Source organism: Lactuca virosa, chromosome 8, assembly GCF_052849685.1.
Source record: "Lactuca virosa cultivar CGN04683 chromosome 8, Lactuca_virosa_CGN04683_v6, whole genome shotgun sequence".
Lineage (NCBI taxonomy): Eukaryota > Viridiplantae > Streptophyta > Magnoliopsida > Asterales > Asteraceae > Lactuca > Lactuca virosa.
The window spans coordinates 89,114,560-89,130,778 of record NC_136433.1 but is presented as its reverse complement, the minus strand read 5'-3'; the positions used below and the strand labels follow the sequence as shown (position 1 = coordinate 89,130,778).

The 16,219-nt window shown below is 34.0% G+C and overlaps 1 protein-coding gene and 1 long non-coding RNA gene across 7 annotated transcripts; one reads left to right on the top strand and one right to left on the bottom strand.

Annotated features, from left to right (window-relative positions):
- Positions 1–6,402: 6,402 nt before the first annotated feature.
- Positions 6,403–10,159, bottom strand: LOC145132749 (uncharacterized). Of its 6 annotated transcripts, none has more exons than XR_013718226.1 (10): positions 9,748–10,159; positions 9,363–9,616; positions 9,131–9,195; positions 8,980–9,040; positions 8,735–8,840; positions 8,254–8,371; positions 7,731–7,830; positions 7,024–7,199; positions 6,740–6,870; positions 6,403–6,651 (listed from the first exon to the last, which is right to left on the bottom strand). It is a non-coding gene; the product is annotated as an uncharacterized LOC145132749 (long non-coding RNA). The 6 variants fall into 6 exon arrangements; XR_013718227.1 differs by having other exon boundaries at positions 9,131–9,185; XR_013718224.1 differs by having other exon boundaries at positions 7,736–7,830; positions 9,131–9,616.
- LOC145130608 (uncharacterized) lies at positions 9,405–15,935 on the top strand. The gene is made up of 6 exons (XM_079065383.1): positions 9,405–9,533; positions 11,330–11,386; positions 13,934–13,980; positions 14,079–14,583; positions 14,631–15,130; positions 15,770–15,935. Exons 1-6 carry the CDS (start codon positions 9,405–9,407, stop codon positions 15,933–15,935), a joined length of 1,404 nt encoding a protein of 467 aa, XP_078921509.1.
- Positions 15,936–16,219: the final 284 nt, after the last annotated feature.

Here is a 16,219-nt window from a genome sequence, read left to right as displayed (position 1 = left end):
TCTCGGTAGATACACCACCCACAGAATTTAAAGAACCTAAAGGAGCATGGGTCATATATTCTGCGGAACGACGTTCTTGCCAAGGTTGTATGTCTTTTTTCAGCCGACTTAAGTCCAACCCATTTGGACCCCTTAGACTACCCCCATTGGGGTCTATTTGGCGAGCGCTCACACTATATTAAATAAAAATAAAAAAAATTGAGTTAATTTGGTGAACTAGGCCGGCATTCCAACCCAAGTTCACAAGAGCTCACACCAATCTACTTTACACGTGTTGAAGCAAGAAACATACACCCATATTTTTTTTAGATAACATTATATATTTTAGGATAAAAAACATTATCTACTAAAAATCTAATATTATCTCAATCAAAAAAAAATTTAAAAATACTAAAATTTTTATTTTTTTTTCTCTATAAATAGAGTATAATATTGATATACTTCATATCTCATCTCAATTTTTCATTTCTAAACCCTTTTGATTTCTTTAATAAGATGAATCCAAATTTCGTCTTAAATCTTGATGATTCACATGATTATCAAAACTTTCAAAGTTATGAAACCTCACAGTTTTTCGCAAATCCCAATCAATTTCCCATCACTGAAAATGTTCAAACCTCACAAAAAACCGGAAAAAATCCAAGAGGTGATAAATGGGATGCTGATGAAGATATCGCTTTAATGTCAGCATATTGTATCGTTAGTGAAGATAAGAGACGTGGAAAAAAACAAAAGAAAACATCAATATGGGCACAAGTGAAGGAGCTATATGATGCAAATCAGGCGGAAAACCCAGGAAAGATTGGTAACAGGAACATAGCTCAAATGAAAGGTCATTATAAACGACTTAATGAAAGTGTCGGCAAATGGGTTGGTGTTTACCGAGAAGCATATAGAAAAAGAAGAAGTGGAATGAGTATGAAAGATGTTGAGAACAAAGCTCATAAATTGTACGAGACAAGTGGAAGCAAGTTCAATGACACAATTGTTTTTAATGAGGTTATGTGTAAACATCGAAAATGGGATTTACAGCTAGATCATGATGCAACACGATCACGTCCTGAATATGAAGTGGGTGATGAAGAAAGTGGTGGTAGCACAAAAAGATCAAGGTCTACTAAAGAAGGGGAGTATTGTGTCCAATCCAACACAGAAGGGGCAAATATTACTGGTTCAACAACTAAACGTCCAACAGGTAGAGATGCTGCTAAAAGAAAAGAAAAAAGTAAGTCTTCTAATGAAGTTGTTGCAGAACTTCGGGCAATGAGGCTTAGTAGAGATAGTGAAGTAGAAGTCATGAAAAAAAGACTCGACTTGGATCAACAAAGGGAGCAAAAAACAGATGAAAGGGAGCTAATGAAGATGCAGAGTTTGTATTTGAACAAACTCCTACAAAAGGAGCACTTGTCACCTGAAGAAAAAAAACATGAAATGTTTTCTAATGTCTAAGTTTTATGGAAACTAATTGCAATTTAGTGTATGTTTTAGTGTATTTGTAAGATATTTTATTTTGTATTTGTATCTCATGCTTTTAATGTATTTGTAAGATATTTTATTATGTATTTGTAAGATATTTTATTATGTATTATGTATTTGTAAGATATTTTACTTTGAATGCACAGTTGTCATTATCATCTTTCGGAGACACCACTCATTTTCAGTATGCTTTTATTGAATACAAAGTTGTCATTATCATCTTTATTGAATTCAGAGTTGTCAGTATAATCTTATCATCGAGAAAATCCTTCATTATCTTATGTGTATAAGATTCTGTGACGTGTCGTCTTTTTATAGGATCCTTGGATTTTATCTAGATAAACTATTTTAACATTATCTTTATTTAAAAATTGGAAAAAAAACAAACAAAAATAAATATTCTTCCTTTATCAATAGAGTATAACACTTACATATTTTCATACCCACTTCTAAGTCTTCATTTCACTCTTCATTTCTAATCTCTTTGAAAAATGTCTCATAATGCAAAATCATCAGATGGTTCCGGTTCATCGCATGTGAATGAATATGATGAATGGGAAGCACGAGTTGTTCAACAAAATCGACAACTTAATGTTATCATGAGTGAGTTACTCATAGGCATGCCAAAGATGAGTGTAAGAGATCATCCTAGAGCAAGAAGGAGGTATTGTGATCGGGAACGTGAGCAGGGTGAGGCACGTTTGATGAAAGACTACTTTGTTGACAACCCAACGTATGGTGAAGCAAAATTCCGTGGTAGATTTCGAATGCGAAAACCATTATTTCTCCGCATAGTGGAAGCTGTTACAGCCAATGACCGATATTTTCAACAAAGACGTGATGCCACAGGCAGACAAGGTTTTTCACCAATACAGAAATGTACTGCAGCTATGAGGGTGTTGGCATATGGGACATCAACAGATGCACTTGATGAATATTTGAGAATGAGTGAGACTGTGACAAGGGATGCTCTTGTAAAGTTTGTGGAAAGTGTCATTTCATGCTTTCGTGAAGAGTACCTTAGAAGTCCCAATAGAGATGATTTGGCACGACTGCTCCATGTTGGAGAAGAACGTGGATTTCCAGGTATGGTAGGCAGTATTGATTGCATGCACTGGGAATGGAAAAACTGCCCCACCGCTTGGGCTGGACAATATGCAGGTAGAAGCGGTAAGACAACAATAATTTTGGAAGTTGTTGCATCGTATGACTTATGGATATGGCATGCATTCTTCGGAACACCAGGTTCGTGCAATGACATTAACGTCCTCAAAAGATCTCCTCTTTTTGATGATGTCTTGGCAGGTCAAACACCAAAGGTGAGTTACACTGTGAATGATCGAGAAATAATATGGCTTATTATCTCACTGATGGCATATATCCTTCATGGGCTGCCTTTGTCAAATCAATAAGTTCTCCACAACTTCGAAAACACAAGTTGTTCGCTGAACATCAAGAGGCGGCTAGAAAAGATGTTAAACGAGCATTTGGAGTTTTACAAGCTCGTTTTGCTTTTCTTCATCGCCCTTGCCTTGTGTGGTACAAAGATATGATGGAGAAAATTATGGTTGCATGTATCATTATTCATAATATGATAGTTGAGGATTAACGACACACATACCTTCATTATTATGATCCATCAGAATTTATAACTACAGAAGATGAAGAATCTTTTGAATACTCTACTCAACGAATTGGAGATCTATCCCGTTATATGACCAACAGGGCACAAGTTCGCAATAGAGAAGCTCATAACGCTCTAAAAAACGATTTGATTGAGCATATATGGAAAAAATTCAGCACTGAAGAATAATTTAGTAGTTTGCATCTTCTGTATTTGTAACTTATTTTATCTATTTTATTAAGTATGTTTCATGAATGTAAAAAAAAAATTTATTTTTTTTATCTAATTTTACGTTTAAAATAAATAATTTATTTGTTTCAAAATAAAATATTTATTTTTAATATTTCTAGTAGTTTTTAGTAAAAGAAAATTTAAATTAAGTTATATTTTTTAAATAAAAATGGGTTTGGATTGGGTTGCTAATGGGTGTAAAAAATTAGATTAGATTGGGTTGTATAGGTGGAAGAGAGAGAAATTAGTTTTTTATTAGAAAAGTTGGGTTGGGTTGGGTTGCTAATGGGGGTAGTCTTAGGGGTTCTAACCAAGGAGCACGCAGATCCCAAAAACACATAGTTTCTCCTCCAAAAAATGACTTCTCCAGTCGGGGAACGCATTAAATATTTACCTAAACCGGTAAGACCTTGAGCAGATCCAAGTTAGCTCCAAGACGTTGGTCTCTAACTAGAAAAGTAAATGCTTGAGCTTGAGAAGCTTCTGGTCTAGTGGGTCCGTAAAACTCACTAGAATAAGCGGTATTATTGAACTAGACAAAACAAATAAGGCATGTTCTATTCGATACGGGTATTCCAAGACCATTCGTAAGCATAAAAGTACTGTACGTGCTTTTTTGAAAAGATGCGACTCGGAATTATTAGAATAATTCTTTACGGAAGAAGAACAAGTTTTTTCCCTGGCCTTTCCAAGGGTTTCTTCCATTTCGCGAAGGTTATCTAGAAGGCGGATTTGGTATTTGGATATTATTTGTATCAATGATTTGGCCAATCATGAATGATTTGTTATGAAACCTTGTAAATATAAATTTCATCACTAAATAATCTAATAAATAATGTAAATAATGAAGAGCTAACAAAAAATTATTTATTTCTATTCTGAAATGTTGATGTAGTATGTAGTAAGGATGAAATCAACTGAGTATTCAACATTTTCTTGTCTAATGAAAGAATTGAGTTTTAGATGTATACAGAGGGAAAGTCGTGTGCAATGAAAAGTGCAAGCACGGCTTGGGGAGGGATTTTTACTTATATAACTTTAACAAGGAAATTGTCTACTCCATTCGACTAGTTACGGGTTCGAATCCCGGGCAACCCATTGTCATAGTGAAATTCTATTAGAGAGAGAGAGATATTTTGTGTGGTGAAAAGAGGAGGGAACAATATTACCGCACCTCAGCACCCTCTAGGATTTATATGCTCCAACATTCATTTATTTATATGATATCTCATATATCTTGGTGTTTTTGAAAAATAAATATAAATTTTTTTTATAATTATATGTTTATATTTGTTGTCTTGAAAGATATTTAGTAACCAAATCCAACCTAATATCATATTTCATGATTCAAAAACTTTTCTTTCAAGAATTCATATTCGACTTTCCAACTCCAAGCATCAAGAATCACCAACTTTTCAATTAAAATGTTTCAAGATATTCTTGTAACGAAAGCATAATAACTTCTTGAAGTGTAGAATTTTGTATCTCTATTTTGATTTAGGTAATACATGTTAAGGATGCTAGACTTTCTTCTTAAGCAACTTATTATTGAATGATTTAAATGTGGAATAAAATTTGGTTTTGTCATGGAGTAAGTGGCAGGTAGCTAAATTTATAAATAAATATATCTATTGGATAATAATTAGAATGCATCATAATGCTATATGACAGAAAACATTTCAAATCACGCAACTAATTCATCACAGGAATCCACTTTTATTACTTTTAGCAAATTGAAAGAGAATTTTATTTTCTAAAGGCGAGGGACCAAATTTCTTATTCTAAAAAGGAGAATTTAATAATTATAACAAATCAACGGTTATTAATTTTTCTAACAATCGATATTCCTAAATATGTGTTGATTACAGTGTTTTTTATAGCTTTTAATTTTGAAATTTTAAGAAAAAAAACTAGAACGAAAAAAAAGTATCATTTATGAGTTTTTAATTTTTATTTGAACAAATAGTTTCAAATCCAAAAACTAATTCATATAGTTTTTTGTGGAGTATTTAGTTTTTTCTAGAGCATTTAGCTTATATTTTTATGTGATTTTGTAAATCTAAAAACTACCCGCTACTTTATCGAACACTTCTATATAAAGGGAAAATACCGGCAATAGTCAAAAAATGGGGGGTAAATTCAAAATTTAGACATGAAAATGGATATTTCCAGGTATAGACATGCATTCCGCGGAGGTAGCTCCGCGGAATGGATCTTTAGAGTTTTTCTTTTTTTTTTTTGACATCGTTTTTTCGGGGTTTTTATTAATTCCACAACTAATTATTTTCAAGAAAAAGATTATGATAGTATGATAATCTTTGCTTGAATATAAGTGAAAAAAAAAAAAAAAAAAAAAAAAAAAAAAACTGAAGATCCATTCCTCGGAGGTAGCTCCGCGGAATAGATCTTGAGGTTCTTTTTTTTTTTAATACTCATTTATTTACGATTTTGCCATTCCGCGGAGCTACAGTAGTAGATTCTGCGAAATCCATGTCTATATCTGAAAATTCAATTTTTTATGTCTATTTTTTGAAAATACCCCTCATTTTTCAACTGTTGCGGGGTATTTTCCCCATATAAATAACCCTATAGTTAATAGCTATCAATTACCGATTTTCAACTTCCAACTTCGGACTATTTTTTCTAACATGCCCGTCAGTATTTAATGGAATATCGATCCCCAACTAATATTAGTTATTGACTTATTGTATTCATGTCTACTTTTAAGTATTTTGCATCGTTAAATACAAAAAGAATATAGTACTTGTATTTTAATAAAAAAACAAAAGCACGGCGCTTTGCGGGGATTGGAAGCCATTGGTTGATTATTACTTTAACAAAACACCAATCTGAGAATACTTGTAAAGATCAAAACAGGAACGAAAATAATGAATTATTGATGTTTATGTCCAAAAAGAGGGTAAATATGTAATTTCCGATTAAAATCAAAGAAAATCCGGTCAAGATTTTGTAACCCAAAACAATATGATTACCTTAACAGTTTAACTAAATACCAATCCATTGTTGTAGTCAATTTCTTGATTATTCAAACAAACACATGGCAACGAAAATGACAAAACAACAATGGACAAATTTATATAATCAAATACTTGACATATAGTTTTTTTTTTGGTATATTACCATGTATGTTGCTTGTCATCAAGAATCATCAGAATGTAGATCCAGTGTTATTGGTTTTTCCAAGCATTACATGTTTGGCCTCATCGATTTTTAAAGCTAACTAATGGCTACCTCCTGCAGTCGGATGATTTGCAACCAATATATGTGTTTGTCTCACCTTCTCTGCTGCAGCTGCTTCTCTATCAAACATGACAAATGTCTAAAATAACGTTTAAATAACTAATAACACTAAGGGAGTAATCCAAAATTGTATCTCGCAGTTATTACTTCCAAGTTCCAATGTTGGAATTGATGAATTCTTCTTTGATGATGTCCTGGGTTACAAAATCTTGACCGCATCCACTGTTCGTTTTTGGGTTTGATGACAGTCCGCCATGACTTTCCACTTTCTTAATGATCTGCTCATTTCAACATATGATAATCACATTCAAGAAATTAGATTGTACAATAACATCTTACTTCCATTCTATCCTATTATGACATTGTACTTTTGAATATGTTGTTTCAATAATTACATTGTGCTTTGAAAAAAAAAAAAAAAAAAAACTTACATGCATCAGGAAAACGTTAAGAATGTTGATCCAAAATGCAAGCTTTTGTTGGCGGTTCATTTCAGTTGTTGAAATGTATGCATAATCATTCAACAGAACCCTTGATTTGATCTTTTCAACCACAAATGGTCCTAACTCTTCCGAACCTCCAAATACAATTGAGGAGCATCCTAGACCTATATTATCGTATCAAAAATAAATTAAAATTCCAACAAAATAAATAAATATGTTGTCAATCATTTTTATCAATGAGCTTTTGTTAGATTTCCCACGTAAAGCCTTCGGTCAGCTGCCCCATAGGGTCCAGCAATACCACATATTACCCCACTTGTAGCAGTAGATTGTTGTCAACTCAATACAAACCATATGTGGAGTTTTATAAAACTCCTGTTTTAAATATACTGAAATATTTCAAATATACCATTTAGGGCTTAAATTTAATGACAATGTATTTCAATCTATTTGGGAAGATTTTTTGAGTTTAGTTAGAATTTTTGTAAATATGATAAATTATTCAAGTTAGTTGTTGATAAATATGTTAAGAATTTTTGGCAGGATAATACATGTGCTAATGCTTGAGGCAGAGTGCTCTGAGAACTCCTTCAGTAAGGTTAACTGGAAGGTCTCTCACAAAAAAAATGAATATTTTATAAAATTAAATTTGTATAAAACAAATGCATGACTAAGATCTATTAAAATCTATGAACCTCACTTCAGGAGGCAACTAACTGAGGAAGTATCTGCCTTACAGCACAATCATGGTATCTAGCAGCCTTTAACAAATATCAATTGCAGATCTCCCGCTTTCTGTCATATCAAACAACAAATCCACTATGTATGAGAAAATGCGTAACATATAAGGATGAAATAGTTAATTTAACAATTATTTTTTTGTAAGCCAATAAAAGTTTAAACAAAAGTTATTAGACAAGGGCAAAATAGTCATTTTATATTGATTAGAAATGAAAATTGCAACAAAAGAAAACCATAAAGTGAAAAAATCTTTGGAGGGACAATATCCGTAAAGTTTATCAAACTGCAATGTAAATTTGTAATCTACCCTGAAACAATCTAAACCCCTCAATAATGACAGAATTAGTAGATAAAAGTAAGATCCATGTGTTTAACATGCCAATCATTGTAACAAATAAGCATGCCTTACAAAGTCATTCTTAGAAATTGGAAATGAAGTTGGACATATTTTGATAAATAAATAAATAAAAGTAGTACCTCATGCTCTTGAAATCGGCCTACTGTAAAGCAAGAACCCTAGTGCGTGATCTTCGCCTTAGTGGTCTTGGCTTTAAAGATTTCCAGGCTTGAATTCCATACTTATCAGTTCAAAAAACTGGCAAAAAACCTTTTTAATCAGTTAATATACACAAAAAAATTAAAGTAAAGAAATAATAATGTAACAGGTCTAAAATCTCTATTTGGCATTTTAACAAACAGTTGGTGGGCATAATTCAATTGAGGTTTTACTGAGCTTTAGAATGGAGAACCAAAAAAAGCAACAAAATGAAATAAGGAAAAAAGAGGTCTGATGCTCCTTTAGCAGTCGAAAAACATATCTTTTACCAACTCACTGATCCCTCTTATCTTCGTTTTAACAATCTTACAATACCCACTTATTGATTGCATTGACAATAAAGTAAACTCAAATAGATAAACAGCGTAACCTATAATACATATATTCAGTCATGAACCTTACCTTTCTGTAAAACCATAGAACACCTCCTAATTCGTCCAATATCGTTGAATGACTCCTCCAGATGAAATTTTAGGCCAAATTAACAGTTTATTTCCTATAATTTACTCTAAATAAAAATAAAAATAAAAATAAAAATAATAAAAAAAAATAAAAATAAAAAAACACAGAACCGCATACATAAGTGAACTGAAAAGCTTGCCTGTGGGTTTGAGAAAGTGCAAGGCAAATTGGAAATGAGAACGTACCATTTGAGTCTAAAAAGTTGTTTCTTCGAATTCATGTCGGCGTATTGCCTGCATCAAACACCTGGCAGTTGGATGTAATAAGAAATTATTTGAATACAACCAACCACCAATACCATCCAAATGATGCAATAGGTAGTAAACAAAATCATACCTTTAATGGACTGCAAGTCTCCTCGGAACAAAGAACAAAAGACGAACACAGAAGGCTGGGCACAGCTTAAAAAATCAGTCCAATCAGTGAATCCATTACAGGCAAATAATACGTTGCCAAATACCAAAGTTATAAATAGAAATTCTTGAATACCTACAGTATATCATCTTCATACCAAAGCAAATACAAAACAACAAATACGTTGACAAAGAAAATAAAGAAAGAAAGATACTTGCATCCGCGGCGTCGATATCCCAATCGGCGACATCCACAGATGGCGGAGAATGGGAAGTGGAGTGCCGTGGGTGTCTCTGTGGTGGCGGTAAGACACGGTGAAGACGACGGTTTTATAGAAAGAGATAGCGAGGAAGATCGTGAAGCGGGATCACAAATAGCTGAAGGCGTCGACTGCTTTTAGTGTAACAACGGAGAAATCAAGCAGTAGGCGGTGACGTCGGGTTGTTCTTCCTCTATTACCGTCGACTCCTAATCGAAGATGGAAGCGATGAGAAATTACCCGGATATTGGTAATCGTAACCCCCAAAATACCAAGGATTTACAGACAAACGAAGAGGAGAGAAAGAAAGAAGGAGATTAAAAGCTTAGTGAAAGCTTACCTGAACGGCAACAAAAGGAGCAGACGGTGGTGTCTTCACTTCGAAGAAATACGGTAATTCGAGCGACGGGGATTATTTTGGGTATAGGTTTAGGATGCTTCCGATGAACAGTGACCCCTAAGCGAGGATGTAGAAGAGAAAAAACGGTGGGAAGTGACGGGATGCATGGGCGGTAAAGTGACAAAGAAAAAAAGGGAGTGATGACCACCGAGAGGAAAAAGGCAGCGGTAGAAGGAACTGGAAGCGGTTTGAAGAAGGGGACACCAATCCTAATCTGATTGGTTACAAGATCGGTGAGCAATAGCCAAACTCCACGTTGGTGGAGTCGACGGAGGAATAAGGCAGTGGAGAATCACTGTATGTGATTGGAAGTGCTTGCCGGTTCGTCTAAATAAGAATAATGTGGTTGGGTTAAGAGGCGGTGGAGCAATTAAAATAAGGACACAATACAAAGAAACGAAAATAAAGTGTCATAACTCTAAAAACAGAAAACTTTGGTGGCGAAAATCTAAACTAGGCAAATTATATTCTTAATAACGCACCGTGCAATTAATGTTATATATAATAATAATATGTACGATCAAATCATGCTCTCATTTTGAGTTGTTTTCACACCTTGTTCACGTCTTTGAAGAAAAATCCAACAATCACTTGAAAAGTTAAGTAAAATTAATAGATTAAGGTTACAATTAGGGGTGAGCAACGAAACCGGATACCTGCTTTCAGAATCGAAACCGTCATGGAATCGCCGGTAAAGGTTCTTATTTTTACGTAACCGCTACCCGTTGGGTACCCGTCGGAACCGGTTTATATATATATATATATATATATATATATATATATATATATATATATATATATATATATATATATATATATATATATATATATATAGGGTTAGGTTCATTTGAGACGGCCTAATTTTGTGAAACCGTGAGACGTATTTTTATTTTTTTTTATTTTTTTTTAGTTAATTCAAGTTCCGGAAATAATATTTAAAAAAAGAATTTTTAGATTTTTCCATTTATTTTGCATTTTAAAATTATTTTTTAGAATATGTACAGTGTAATATTCTATTAGAATATTTCACGTATTTTTCAAAAAAAACGGGATTTTTTTTTTATTTTTTTTTTTAGTTAATTCAAGTTCCGAAAATAATATTTAAAAAAAGAATTTTTAGATTTTTCCATTTATTTTGCATTTTAAAATTATTTTTTAGAATATGTACAGTGTAATATTCTATTAGAATATTTCATGTATTTTTCAAAAAAAAACGGGATTTTTTTTATTTTTTTTATTTTTTTTTTATTTTTTTAGTTAATTCAAGTTCCGAAAATAATATTTTAAAAATTTTTTTTTTGCATTTTTCCATTTATTTTGCATTTTAAAATTATTTTTAGATTTGGTCTCACGGTCTTACAAAATTAGAATGGTCTCAAATGAACTTGAACCTATATATATATATATATATATATATATATGTGCAGTGGCGGACCTTAGTGGGGCATTTGGGGTCCCGGGCCACTGCTCAATTTCCGGCACACACTGTAAAAGTTTCTTTTTTTTTTGTTTTTTCTATTAGGTACATCCGCTTGAAGTACGAGGGACATCCCTACTAAAACAGTATGCGTATGTCACTGTATATGTGTGTGTGTGTGTCGTTACTCGTTGGTACCCGTCGGAATATATATATATATATATATATATATATATATATATATATATATATATATATATATATATATATTGTTGGAAAATTAATTTAACTAATTTCCAAAAATGGATTTTTTCCAATTTTGAGCATAAATTTTGGACTCTAAATATAATCAAAACAAGTTACTTATTATATATTTGTGTTCTCCTCTAAATATAATCAAAACAAGTTATTTTGGACTCTAAATATAATCACACTCGTTCCAAATCACAAATGTATTCAACAGATGATATCTTGGAAAAAAAACTTGTTTAAATCATCACAAATGTATTTAACAGATGAATCATCACCTCTACAACCACCCTTCTCTATTCCCACAGACCATCTACGCCACTATCACCCATCTTGAACCTCCATCATAACCCCATCCATCCATAGAACCTCCACCTTACCCCCACCATTCCACCCTTTTCTCCATATCAACCAACAAGTTCACCAACCTTCATCTCCATTAACACGTGATATGTATGTATGTGTGTATGAGCAAAAATCACCAGTCTTCAGGTATCAAAATCAAGATTAACATGAACCATCCAAGAGCAAAAATCAATTGCAACCAGTTTCATACCAACATTCTCAATAGGGCCCTCTAACTGAATCTAAATAAAGCAATTATTAGTAGTGGAATGAATCTCATTGAGGCAAATCAACAAACACTTGGAAGATAACTCTATTGGAGTCCATTTACATAAACACTATATAACCATTTGTAACCAGTTTAAACTACTTACGTAGGGATGCATAGTTCATTAATGTTTATAAACATTTTACAGATTTTTGGAGAGGAACCAACAGATGAACCCAATTGTTAAATAACAAAAAAAAAACAAAAATTATGGAAGAAAATACTTGTTCTGCAACACTACATTCCTACTTATTGGACCCAAAGTAACTCCAATCAGCTCCGCCACCATGTTTACGCCTGCCTACACCAAAACCCCACAAAATTCATTACACATCGAAAATGTGGATGGTAGAAATATTGCAATTTGGCAACAATCGAATCCCAATTTCACACCTGATGAGAAGAGGCACTCGATGGAGGCGTTATTGTGGAGGAGATCGTCGGTCGATGAATATTACATAAATCGTCAATACTGTCGGTTGATGTGTGGCTATGGAGACTCTATAAGATTCGATGGAGAAGAATGATGATGGACCGATGAAGGCGTTGAGAACCAGTAGGGAAAGGCTAATGATGGAAATGTATCCTTTTTTCTCAGTCAGATATTTTACATCTTATATCTGAATCAGACTTTTCTTACTGAATCAGATGCCAATAGATGGATTACTAAACACGTTTTTGCTGACCGAGTCAGCCAAAATCGTTTGACCGGACTCGATCAGATGCATATCAAACACTACCTTAATTAATTTCCAAAAATGGATTTTCTCCATTTTTGAGCACAAATTTTGGACTCTAAATATAATCAAAACAAGTTATTGATTATATATTCGTGTTCTCCTCCGTGATATCTACGTTTCGATATATCACACGTCCAAAACGGATTAAAAATGAATGAGAATTACTTGTCAAAGTAGAGCAATTGGAAGAGAAAATAAAAGAGTTAAGTGGGTTTAAAACTCATCCCACATTGGTGGGAGAATGAAAAGGAAATTGGTTTATAACTACAAAGACTAGCTACCTTTGTAAGACTTATTAGAATCAAGGCTCTCTCTTGCGCGCGCACGCAAGGGGGTGCAAATGCGAGCCAAATTGGCTTCGGGCTACTGAACTTGTGTGCGAGCGCGCGTCCTACGGGCACGAATGCACCACCGGTCGACTAGAAAAGTTCAAGGACCTTTTTTGCATTTTTTTTCCTTTTGGTTAACAGTTACAAAACCGAATTAAGAGCAATTAATCATAGATTTCGGTTTTGATTTCTTGATTAATTTTCTTATTTAATTGTGACAGTTACGATTTCGTTTTAATTGCATTAGTTACATTGGGTGGTATATATACAATGCATATGTGACTGGTTCCACACACCGGATGAAACGAAATCATTCTCTTCCTCTCTTACGTTTCTGCTTCATCTTTTCTCTCCTGCTGCAACCAAGGTATCATCCGGGCCAAGTGAGGGTTCGGGCAATCTAGAAGAATTGCTTTCTACTGTTGTATCCTGGGAAACAAACACCCATATAGGGCGAATTGTTTTAAGGAAACTGTGTTAAACACGGGCCTCAGTCAAGAAGTTTTTGTATTTTGTTCTTTCGCACAGTTTTGGATTATATTTTCGTAACAGTCTTAAAACAAATTGTTTGTGCGAAACGAACTTCGAAGGAAAAAAAATTGTTTCTCATTCGTCTTTAAGTGTTTATATAAACAAATTTTTTTTTCTCTCCATAACACTTGCAGAATCTGTTTTCAGAAATCGTTTTCTAAGACATTTTTTGCTTCTTCTGTTTTTTCTGTTGGCTTCTATCTAACTGTTTAAGTTTATTGCATCCATAATTTGTTACTGTTTTCAGAAATTGTTTTCTAAAACAATTTTCAAATTCTTTCTTTTGTTTCACAGGTTTTCAGAACCTGATTTCTGGAAACAGACAATATTTAACAGTTTAGTGGTTATTGAATTTTAATCTTTAACAGTTTTACATTTGCTTCCTTTTGTAGCATGACTACTGGTGAAGGTTCCCAACCACCAAAGCCTAATGGAACTCCTAATGCTCAAGGAGCTCCAATGATGACCATGCCGGTCAATCATGTTGAGAAACCTAAGAAGTTCTCTGGACTGAACTTTAAGAGGTGGCAGCAGAAGATGCTCTTCTATCTTACCACATTGAATCTTGCTAGATTCTTAACTGAAGAGGCTCCTCGGATGCCCGAAGGAGAAGGAGATGTGCAAGCTTTAACTGCTATTGATACTTGGAAACATTATGATTTCTTGTGTAGGAATTATGTTCTTAATGGCCTTGTTGATTCACTTTATAATGTGTATTGTGTAACAAAGACAGCCAAAGAACTATGGGACTCATTGGACAAAAAGTATAAAACTGAAGATGTCGGGACAAAGAAATTTGTGGTTGCCCGATTTCTTGACTATAAAATGGTGGATGGCAAAACCGTTATGTCCCAAGTCCAAGAACTAAAGTCCTCCTACATGACATGCATGTCGTGGGTATGGGGTTGAATGAGCCTTTTTCTGTTGCTTCCATAATTGAGAAGCTACCCCCTAGTTGGGTTGATTTCAAGAATTACTTGAAACATAAGAGAAAGGAAATGTCCATTGAGGACCTTATTGTTCGCCTTCGAATTGAAGAGGACAATAAGATAGCTCAAAAGAGTAGTTATACCCCTACTTCTGAGAAAGCTAATGTAGTGGAGCATGGTCAAACTTCTGGGAAGAACAAATCAGGAAAGAGCAAATTCCAAAAGAAAGGCAAGGGTTCAAACTTGGGAGCCAAAGGTGGAACTTTTAAGAAAAAATTTCAAGGAAACTGCCATAACTGTGACCAACCAGGTCATCGGACTGCAAATTGCAAGCTTCCAAAGAAGGCTAAGGAGGAAAATGTTGTGGAGAAGATAACCAAAGATGTGTCTGACATCGATCTTGCAGCGTTATTTCTGAAGTTAATCTTGTGGAGTCCAATCCAAGGGAGTGGTGGATTGATACGGGAGCTACCCGTCATGTTTGCTCAAATAGAGAATGGTTCAGAAACTTCAAGGTTGTGGATAATGGTGACAAGCTGTTCATGGGAAACTCGGCCACTTCTGATATCCAAGGTGTTGGAAAGATTGTGTTGAAGACGACGTCGGGAAGAGAGCTGACATTGAATGATGTGTTGTATGTACCCGAAATTCATAAGAATCTTGTGTCGGGTTGGTTGTTGAACAAGCATGGTTTTCGCTTGGTGTTTAGGTCAGATAAATTTGTGTTAACCAAAAATGGTGTGTGTGTGGGTAAGGGGTATGCTGATAGGGGTCTGTTCAAACTTTGTGTAATGGCTCTTAAGCCAAGGGACAATGATAATGAAATGAATAACTCTTCTACTTACTTGCTTGAGTCTTCAAATATATGACATGCTAGATTAGGACATGTTAATTTTGATACTCTTTTGACGTTTAATTAAACTCAATCACATACCACACTTTCACATTGACTCAAAATACAAATGCAACACTTGTGTTGAATCGAAATTAACACGACGATCTTTCAAGTCCATTCAAAGGATAACCGAACCACTTAGATTAATTCACACTGATGTGTGTGACATGAAATCAATTCCATCTAAAGGTGGAAATAAGTACTTTATTACTTTTATTGATGATTGCACTAAATTATGTTATGTCTATTTACTTAAAAGTAAAGATGAGGCTATAGAGAAGTTTAAAGTGTATAAAAGTGAAGTTGAGAATCAACTTAATAAGAGAATTAAAGTACTAAGAAGTGACCGTGGAGGTGAATATGTATCACCGTTTGAGGAATTCTGTGCAACTCATGGTATCATACATGAGCTTACTGCTCCTTAGTCACCACAACAAAATGGTATGGCATAAAGGAAAAATCGGATCTTAAAAGAATGATGAATGCCATGTTGTTAAGTTATGGGTTGCCACCCTCAATGTGGGGGGAAGCTATACTTTCAGCTAACTACCTTTTAAATAAGGTCCCACGAAAGAAATCGGATAAAACACCATACGAGTTATGGTCAGGTATAAAACCATCCTACAAATACCTTCGAGTGTGGGGTGCCTTGCAAAGGTCGTGGTACCTGCACCCAAGGTGGTTAAGATAGGACCCAAGATTGTTGATT

Coding starts and splice junctions, on each gene's coding strand:
- LOC145130608 (XM_079065383.1), top strand. CDS start 9,405: ATGGCGGAGAATGGGAAGTGGAGTGCCGTGGGTGTCTCTGTGGTGGCG. Junction 13,981..14,078: donor TTCTTTCTTTTGTTTCACAG/GTTTTCAGAACC, acceptor TTCCTTTTGTAG/CATGACTACTGGTGAAGGTT. Junction 14,584..14,630: donor ACATGACATGCATGTCGTGG/GTATGGGGTTGA, acceptor ATAATTGAGAAG/CTACCCCCTAGTTGGGTTGA.